The sequence below is a fragment of the Empidonax traillii genome, unplaced genomic scaffold (genome assembly GCF_003031625.1).
Source record: "Empidonax traillii isolate 1590-97213 ecotype Southwest subspecies unplaced genomic scaffold, ASM303162v1 scaffold291:size1517763, whole genome shotgun sequence".
Taxonomy (NCBI): Eukaryota; Metazoa; Chordata; class Aves; order Passeriformes; family Tyrannidae; genus Empidonax; species Empidonax traillii.
Window position 1 is genome coordinate 1,021,327 of NW_020955484.1, and position 9,865 is coordinate 1,031,191.

The 9,865-nt window shown below is 42.9% G+C and overlaps 2 protein-coding genes across 2 annotated transcripts in view; both read left to right on the plus strand.

The window, feature by feature from the left end:
* Nucleotides 1–1,191: 1,191 nt before the first annotated feature.
* On the plus strand, nucleotides 1,192–8,039 carry LOC114060753 (UMP-CMP kinase 2, mitochondrial-like). Its single transcript, XM_027890507.1, has 5 exons — nucleotides 1,192–1,207; nucleotides 6,201–6,448; nucleotides 6,764–6,878; nucleotides 7,685–7,886; nucleotides 7,973–8,039. The coding sequence occupies exons 1-5, from the start codon at nucleotides 1,192–1,194 to the stop codon at nucleotides 8,037–8,039; spliced, it is 648 nt and encodes a 215-aa protein (XP_027746308.1).
* Nucleotides 8,040–8,336: 297 nt separating this feature from the next.
* LOC114060756 (UMP-CMP kinase 2, mitochondrial-like) overlaps nucleotides 8,337–9,865 on the plus strand; it is a 6,921-nt gene continuing 5,392 nt past the window's right edge. The window contains exons 1-2 of the mRNA XM_027890520.1: nucleotides 8,337–8,445; nucleotides 8,761–8,875. Of these exons, the coding sequence (XP_027746321.1) occupies nucleotides 8,350–8,445; nucleotides 8,761–8,875 (211 nt within the window). The 5' untranslated portion in view covers nucleotides 8,337–8,349. The remainder of the gene's footprint in view (nucleotides 8,446–8,760; nucleotides 8,876–9,865) is intronic.

Sequence of the window (9,865 nt, forward strand, 5' to 3'; positions counted from 1 at the left end):
CGCCCCACCCCGCCTGTGTCCCCCGTGTCCCCACGCCTCAAATGCGCCTCTCGGACACGGCCACCGCGGAACCCACTGGCTGCCAGACGCAGGTAGCAGGTTTCAGCACCTCTGGGTTTGAGCAGGTTTAGCACCTGAAGACCGCTTTTGATGTATGAGGTCTCAGTGGCTCTGGCTCTCCTGGTTAAAACTCGTGTGATTTGTGAAGCAGGGGGAAAGCTGAGCTTGTATAACTGCATTGCACCCTTCTCAGTAAGTCAGGAGCACTTGTAAGTTGAAACAGTTTTGCATTGCAAAACATCCCAAACTAGGGAGCCTGAAGGTTTCAGATACATGAAAGAATGTACTTGCAGGGTCTTTAATTCTTTGTCTCCAATACCGGACCTCAGGCAAAACTACATGGTTAGCCCTGACAGCAGGAACAGCTGGCAGCCTGAGGGCAGGGTTGGACAGATAGCAGCCCACTCATGGTAACACCAGGAGAGACCAGGACCAAGCTTCCAGTTTCCATATTCCTCAATTCCTCATGGCACAACAGCTACTCCTAGAGAAGGAGCATCATAGCACCACTTGCTGTTCCTCAGTCTTTCAGTGTGTCCAAACACACCAATAGGCACACCACAACTTTTCAGCCTCTCTCTGCCTTCAGTCAGCTTTCCTCATTCTTGTGTGGGCAGTTTAGTATTGCCACTGCTGCCAAGGTGAGGAGCTATACTCAAACCTGATCATCTACCAATTGCATGTTGTCCATGGCAGGCTTCTCTCACTTTGGAGCTTCCCTTACTTCCATTTACCAGACAGAATTGCTGATGTAGCTGGACAGTCTTGCCCTCATGTTGCTACCTTTCCTTTTTTTTATTTTTTTTTTCCCCTTGGAAAAGGGGTGGGAGAACTAGTTTCATCCTTTTTACAAGTTTTAATGAGAAACAAAACCTTCTTGTGAATCGCAAGTGTTTCCTTTATATTAATTAGGTCTGTCATTGGCTCAAATATCCTCAAATTCCGGTCACCTTTCTTTCACTTTCTTGGATATGATCTACTGACTTAGTAATGTCTGGATCAGTAAATAACAGGGTTTCAGGTTTTCCCCTTTGAACAGTTTTTATTGTCTCTATCAGCTGTTTCTTGCTGGAACAGATTCATTGTCAGCAGGGCGGGATGGGAGACTTCTTGCTATGACTAATCGCAGTAATGCCACTTCACGAAGGTATCGTTGAAGCAGGATGGAAAATGTCTCTGTTCCTGAGGATTTCCAAAATTGTCTCTGAGGTTGTCAGAAGAGACTATTCCATCAGAAGAAGTTAAGCATGTTCCTGTCCAGTTCCTTGAGATTTATATAAGTATGTGTGTCACCAACCACACAATCTATAAATATAGCTTTGCATAGGGATTTTATTGCAGGTCACAAATTATCATTTAGCTCACTCTGTCTCAGAAACTTCCCTGACCTCCTGAAAGTTTGGGAATTGCAGAAGATCCATTGAAAATGGCACAGTGACCTAGGCCTTTTGTGGCCTCAGCCCAGAACTGAAAATTAGGTTCAAAATACTTCATTTCCGAAATCAGTAAAGAATCCTTGATGATTATCAATTTATCTCAATAAAAGACTTACATCTGATGCACAAATGCTCCACAAGCATATCAGAAAAATGTTGCTGAAAGAATCAGCAAACTAAACCATTACCAATTTGAACCATTTGGAAAGGGCAGATCTCTGTTTCAAGGAACTAAAAAGCAGAGAACCTAACACTCAGACATACTCAAGACTTCCTGTTCTCTGTAATTCTATTAGTACTTTCTTAGAAAATGGCAATTATAAGGGTTCTAATTTTTGCCTCAATTAAGTGTATTTTCAGACAACACTCTCTGCATTACTGTCAAGCCCCACAAAGTAAACCCAGACAAGGACATGCCCCCTATAGATGTACAGATGTTGCTGTACTAACTAGCAACAAGAATGACAATCACATTTTACTGCCTGAAATGTCCCAGTGCACAGGCTGTATGGTGAGACCTACAAGAAAACACAAATGTTCTTTTTTATACACTAGCTTTGCATCTACAAGAAATGCTGCAAGCAAGAACTACAGCAAAATTTTCTGTCCTGGCACCTTCTAAAAGAGTCTCAGAAAAACATGATGTTCTTTGAAAATGGTAGGAAGTCTGATTCCTTCCCTGTGCTTCCTGTGGAAGTCAAGTTACAGTGACACAAAGGAGTCCCAGTGCTCAAAATGTTTTAGTTCCGCAAATCTGCACAAAAAACTTTTAAAGGTTAATATAATTTTCGAAAATGACTGAATAATGTTACATTATTAATGATACATAGGTACACAACTAACATGGAAGAATCCAACTGAACAAACAGGGAAAATGCTCTTGTGCTCCCTAGTTGTTAGGAAAGTAAAACTTTGAAACAATTATTAATCTAAATACTGTATTTTTATTTTTAAAAAATAAAGATATGGATTTCTCCAGTGTGGCTTTTTGGCAGTTCCAGTCAAACAATATCTTGCTAGGGAAAGCAAAGTACTGATAGGAGCCAGAAACATAAAGAAGGTTGAAGGAGGAGTCATTATTACTTCACCTGTGAGGACCAGAAAAGGTCCAAGGACAACCAGGCAAGTCACGCAATGACAGATGTAATTTTTAGCATATGATAAATGTATTACTTCTTTCTCTAGTCCCAGGTGGAAATGATCTCCATCTTATTGCATCTGCAACACTATAAATGGGATTCTGTCAAGGACCTTGTACTTAGTGACTCATCCCTCCCTGGGATGCAGAAATACAATGGGAAATTACCATACAGAAAGTTAAAACCCATATGCAATTAAGTTATGAAAGACATATGAAACACACAATATAAATATAGACACAGATTAGACACATTTGAAAGAGGTCCACCATGGGCCCTTAATATGTGATTTCCCACTCAGGAAGTATTCAAAAGATGGTTCCTAGGATATGGGACAAGATCACAGAATTGTAGAATTCCACCAGGTTGGAAGTGACCTCAAGGATCATCAAGTCCTTCCTTGGCAAAAGTATGTTGGGAGAAGGATCTTTCTTTGTCCTTTCCGTATCCTTCTCCAAACATCTTTCAATGGACATTGTCGTGGGCAGAAGAGGGAGCTCTTTTGGCCTGAGACTTTACTGACTTCTGCCTTCTTCCGGTCTTATATCTAGACCTTTTTCTACCAGAGAGCCCTCTACTGATGTCCTTTAAAGTTTATTCTGCATTAAAACAGCAGGTTTATTTGTGTGTGTTCTCTGTACCTATGCATTTTATGGACCTTCAGCTTAAGTTTTTCTTTGTCTCAGACAGCTGTTTACAGGACTGTGCACTTAGATATATTTTTAAGTTACAGGCTAAGCAATTTTCAGGGTTTTTTTTTCTCTTTTTCCATTTTGGGTGGATCAAAAAGGGTTTGAATGTTCATATAGTTTTTTGTTGTGTCTGTATCTCTTCCCTGTAGCTTCATGCAAGCACAATGGGCACTCAAAGATGTGAAAAGACTCCTGAGCAATTTTTTTTCACATAATTAGCCTATTTCTCTTCAACATTGCATCATATTATACAGGGGGCAAAATTATAAAGGTCCTTGTAAAAAAGCTGAAAGCTGCTTAAAATAAGTTAGTTTCAAAACAGTTATACTCTCTACAATGATTTTTAAATACAAAGACCTATCTTGGGTATAAAAGGCAACTGTCTTTTCCTACATTTGTACTTGAATCATCCAAGAGGGTAATTAGCCAGGAGGACAGGCCTACTATGAATGTTCTCTTAAGCATCTTATAAACGCAGGAAGCAACCAATTGACAGTGAAGTAACCAACTTAGCTCAGGAATGCTTGTAACAAGGCTGTATCAAGGCAGTGGGAGGGGAAAAGGGAAAATGAAAGTAAGCACTTTCCATTCAGCAGAGAAGGGAAAGGCAACAGCAGCATCAGGAAAAAAAACACAAACATACAGAAGAGCAAGGTCAATGAAGAAAATGGTCAGCTTTACAAGGGCTTTTGAATCGAAACTTGGCTGCAAGTCAATTGGGTGTCAAACAAACGAATGAACATAAAAGTCACAGATTAGTTTTGTCATAGATAAGGGTGAGACAGTGGAGATAGGAAAGAATAATCGAAACCTTGTGTACCTGATGATGAGCTCAGCTGTGGAACTTGCACTCAGGAAGGAGGTCTCGGTCACTGCTGTTACTCTTCTATAGGCAATGGTTCCATGGGAGGCAGCAGAAAAAAAAAAAAAAGAAAAAGCTTGATATCACTCAGTATCACCCAGAAAGGTATTTGGAATAAGGCAGATGGCATTATTCTGCTGGCCTGTGGAACATTGGTACGTGTAGCCATACCCTGAGTAGTGGTCCAGTTTAGGTCTCCACATCTTGGCATATCCTTATGGAGTTAAAGAAGTTATCCCTGGTTCCAAATGATCAAGGGACGAAGCACCTGCTTTACAAGAGATGAAGGCTATACTTTCTGGCATGAAAAAGCTGAAGGGAAATCTGACTGACTTTGAAAAAAATCACATAGGTGATAAATAAGCTGAATGTTATGAATTGTTATTCACCAAAATCAGTAATATTATTGGAAGGGGCGCTTGTTGAAACAAGTAGGATATGAGTTTAAAACTTATAAAAGTTTTTATGCAACAGTTTCACTGCTGGAATTTGAGAACAAAGGGGTTTGCGGAGGTAGACTATATCACAGAGTCAAAAAGGAATTTAGATAGATGTATGAGCAAAGATCCATAGTGGGTGCTAAAAGGAAAAGATGAGGATGTGCTGTCTACCACTCCTAATTCAGTGACTGTGGATGCTGGAGGAGCAGGACTAGGAGAGGGGACCATGGATAAGCCAGGCATATGCACAGCATGTCATTCTGCAAGACAAAATATTGTGTGAGAGTGGCCACTACTTTGACTCAGAGCATATGATCATGGTACTAAAATTACCATCTATTGGCTTCCTGTGTAATGAACTACGTTTTATCCTGTGTCTTCTGGTATTCACAGCCAGCCATAGCCATGTGTTTGAGTCATGTGGAATGATGCAGGAGTTCTTAGGTACTGAAAAGGGCCTTAAAAAAAAAAGGCAGTTTTGGTATCAGATGCTGAGACTATTGAAGAGCCTCTAGGGTTGTGCTCCCAGTTTCAGCTCTGGCCCAGCCTTCCACTGGCTTCCTCAGCATGGGCCGTTTCCAACTAGTACAGCTGATCTCTGTCAAGCTGATACTGCCTACCAGCTGCTTTACTCTCCCTGAAGATATACTAAGCAAAAGCTTTTTGTGCAGCTTGTTTGAGCTGACCAGAGGAAGACATCAAGTTTCTGAGGAATTTCTTGTAGAGTACACTAGCCTGTAGAGTATATTCTTTCAGAAAATGCATCGTAAGTTTAACTTTAGATCTCTCTAGGTGGCAGATTTTCAGCTATTGAAAGGGAGGAAAAGGATTCTACAGAGGTGCAGGTTGTCCTACATTTTAAGTTACGTATTTTGAAACCTCAGTATCTACATTTTGGGCAATATTACTCATAGCAGCTGTCACAAGACTAAGTGCCATAGATATTTTCAGTGCTTCTGGTTCCTGCTGTTGAGCTGATGAAGGCTGAAATTTGCCATCACATAGTTACAAAAACAGTGCAGGCTTGTAAAAGTTCATTGTACTCCCAAAAGTATTTGTGTCTGCTATTGATCTTGTTATCAAGGCAGTGAGTAAACAAATAATGAGGTTAAGCGCCAATATGCCCAACAGCTTAGTGCTGCTTAGGCACTGCAACTCAACAAAGCAGTTTAGGACTTGTTTGACTCTTTTGGGCCAGTCCCTTGCCTTGGAACATATTGATACCTTCTTTTTTTTTTTTTTTTTTTTTTTTTTTTTTTTTTTTTTTTTTTTTTTTTTTTTTTTTTTTTTTTTTTTTTTTTTTTTTTTTTTTTTAATAGCATTTCATTATATTTTGGTTTTTTTAGGAGATCACCAGGATTCAGCCATGGGAGCCCGCGAGAATATGACCTTTTGGTGCTGGCAGACACCTAGGCTAGGACCTTACTTCCCACGTCTGTTGCCGACCACTAGCTCAGAGAGCCATTCCCCGTGGGACCGAGCCCGTTCATCCCGGTGCCACTGATGCGGGGCGGGGGAGGCAGAACGGGCTCCCCGAGGAGCTGCCCTTGGCTCCGAACTGGTCTCCGCAGACCGGAGCTTTCCCGGCTTGCCGCTCCAGTTTCGTTTCCCACTGGCTCCTCCTCCGCCTCCGTCCGCCCCTCTCCGCGCTGCTGCCGGCCCCGGTCCCGGCTCCCGCTCCAGCTCCCGACTCCTGCTCCAGCTCCCGGTTCCCAAGCAGGCGATGCTGCGGCGCTGCTCCCAGGGGTCGCCGGGCCCCGGGCCCCTCCGCCAAGCTCTGCCACCTTCGGCCAGCGCCCTCCGCCACCGCCTGCGCCAGGTCAGCACCAGGGCTCTTCGGCTTCGTGGGGTGGGCGGGTGCGAAGGGGACAAGGGGTAATTGTTTTAAACGGAGGGATGGCAGATCCTGACCAGGTGTAAGGAAGAAGTTTCTCCGATGAGGGTGGTGAAACACTGGCACAGTTTTCCAGGAGAGGTGGTGGATGTCCCATCCCTGGAAACATTCCTGGCTTGGTTGGACAGGACTCTGGACCTGATCTGGTTTAAGATGTCCCACTGTGCTGCCTGGGAGCTGGACTAGATGACTGTTTAAGGTTCCTTCCGACCCAACACGTTCTGTGATCTTTCCTTGCAGTGCGCAGAGAGGATCCCAGAGGCTGAAGCAGTACTCGACCTGCTGGAGAAATGTCCAGAGCACCAGAAAAAGGGCGATTTTCCCGTCATAGTTTTTGAGGGGCTGGATGCCACTGGTAAGAGCAATGTATGGGTGAGGAACTATAGACGAGAAATTGTTGAAAAGAGCAAGTGCTCTGGCTTTAATTCAGGTGTAAGTCTTAAAAATTAAAAAAAAAAAATAATAAAAATCCTGGAAACGTGTGACAGAATTGAAGAAAATAGTATAAATAACATAAACATAATATAAATCAATTATATAAATGCTAATCTGTTTTCTTTGACTTGTAGAAGATGAGTCTATGCTAATTTTCACGCTGTGGGTTAATTCCTTATTTAAGTAAATGAAAGAATACCAAGAGTGGAGTACTAATAATTAAATTTCTTGTGCAGATGACAAAACATACTTTTACTTGAGAGTTTTCAAATAAATTAACTAAAATAGTGGTAGTCTGGGAGACTGGCAGCAGCTTGCCTCTGAGAAATATTAGTTGCCTCTGTTTTCTGACTTTTCAGTTAAAGAAAACTCAAAATCCCCTTAAAAAGAAGAATTGGATGGCAACATGTCAAGATCCACATGAATTGTGACCTTGAAAAATATTATAAATAAATATACAGAGAATAGTCATGCATTTAATGTATTAAAGGGAGTGAAGACTGAAAGTTGTCAAGGGGAAGGGCTGGAAGGCCCAGAGATCAGGAAGGAGAGTAATAATTTCTGCAACCAGACTCAGAATAATTTTTCCCTGACAATCTGATCACATATTCAGGTGTCAGAACATTTTCTCCAAACGAACAGAAAGGAGAGTTTTTTCAGTTTTTAAAACTCAGGTGTATCTGGCATATAATAACACAAGTGTTTCCTTCTGTAAATGAAATGCAGGCAAAACCACTGTGACTGAGGCTGTTAAGGACCACCTGAATGGCATTCTACTGAGGTCCCCACCACCTTGCATCAGCCAGTGGAGGACTGTATTTGATGATGAACCAACACCCATTAAAAGAGCATTTTATGCTGCTGGCAACTACATTCTTGCTTCAGAAATAGCGAAAGCATCCACTCAGGCACCTGTGATCATAGACAGGTTCGTATATTAAAGAAACCCCTNTTTTTTTTTTTTTTTTTTTTTTTTTTTTTTAATAGCATTTCATTATATTTTGGTTTTTTTAGGAGATCACCAGGATTCAGCCATGGGAGCCCGCGAGAATATGACCTTTTGGTGCTGGCAGACACCTAGGCTAGGACCTTACTTCCCACGTCTGTTGCCGACCACTAGCTCAAAGAGCCATTCCCCGTGGGAAGGAGCCCGTTCATCCCGGTGCCACTGATGCGGGGCGGGGAAGGCAGAACGGGCTCCCCGAAGAGCTGCCCTTGGCTCCGAACTGGTCTCCGCAGACCGGCGCTTTCCCGGCTTGCCGCTCCAGTTTCGTTTCCCACTGGCTCCTCCTCCGCCTCCGTCCGCCCCTCTCCGCGCTGCTGCCGGCCCCGGTCCCGGCTCTCGCTCCAGCTCCCGACTCCTGCTCCAGCTCCCAGTTCCCAAGCAGGCGATGCTGCGGCGCTGCTCCCCGGGGTCGCCGGGCCCCGGGCCCCTCCGCCAAGCTCTGCCACCCTCGGCCAGCGCCCTCCGCCACCGCCTGCGCCAGGTCAGCACCAGGGCTCTTCGGCTTCGTGGGGTGGGCGGGTGCGAAGGGGACAAGGGATAATTGTTTTAAACGGAGGGATGGCAGATCCTGACCAGGTGTAAGGAAGAAGTTTCTCCGATGAGGGTGGTGAAACACTGGCACAGTTTTCCAGGAGAGGTGGTGGATGCCCCATCCCTGGAAACATTCCTAGCTTGGTTGGACAGGACTCTGGACCTGATCTGGTTTAAGATGTCCCACTGTGCTGCCTGGGGGCTGGACTAGATGACTGTTTAAGGTTCCTTCCGACCCAACACGTTCTGTGATCTTTCCTTGCAGTGCGCAGAGAGGATCCCAGAGGCTGAAGCAGTACTCGACCTGCTGGAGAAATGTCCGGAGCACCAGAAAAAGGGCGATTTTCCCGTCATAGTTTTTGAGGGGCTGGATGCCACTGGTAAGAGCAATGTATGGGTGAGGAACTATAGACGAGAAATTGTTGAAAAGAGCAAGTGCTCTGGCTTTAATTCAGGTGTAAGTCTTAAAAATTAAAAAAAAAAATAATAAAAATCCTGGAAACGTGTGACAGAATTGAAGAAAATAGTATAAATAACATAAACATAAATATAAATCAATTATATAAATGTTTTCTTTGACTTGTAGAAGATGAGTCTATGCTAATTTTCACGCTGTGGGTTAATTCCTTATTTAAGTAAATGAAAGAATACCAAGAGTGGAGTACTAATAATTAAATTTCTTGTGCAGATGACAAAACATACTTTTACTTGAGAGTTTTCAAATAAATTAACTAAAATAGTGGTAGTCTGGGAGACTGGCAGCAGCTTGCCTCTGAGAAATATTAGTTGCCTCTGTTTTCTGACTTTTCAGTTAAAGAAAACTCAAAATCCCCTTAAAAAGAAGAATTGGATGGCAACATGGCAAGATCCACATGAATTGTGACCTTGAAAAATATTATAAATAAATATACAGAGAAATAGTCATGCATTTAATGTATTAAAGGGAGTGAAGACTGAAAGTTGTCAAGGGGAAGGGCTGGAAGGCCCAGAGATCAGGAAGGAGAGTAATAATTCCTGCAACCACACTCAGAATAATTTTTCCCTGACAATCTGATCACAAGATATTCAAGTCACATATTCAGGTGTCAGAACATTTTCTCCAAACGAACAGAAAGGAGAGTTTTTTCAGTTTTTAAAACTCAGGTGTATCTGGCACATAATAACACAAGTGTTTCCTTCTATAAATGAAATGCAGGCAAAACCACTGTGACTGAGGCTGTTAAGGACCACCTGAATGGCATTCTACTGAGGTCCCCACCACCTTGCATCAGCCAGTGGAGGACTGTATTTGATGATGAACCAACACCCATTAAAAGAGCATTTTATGCTGCTGGCAACTACATTCTTGCTTCAGAAATAGCGAAAGCATC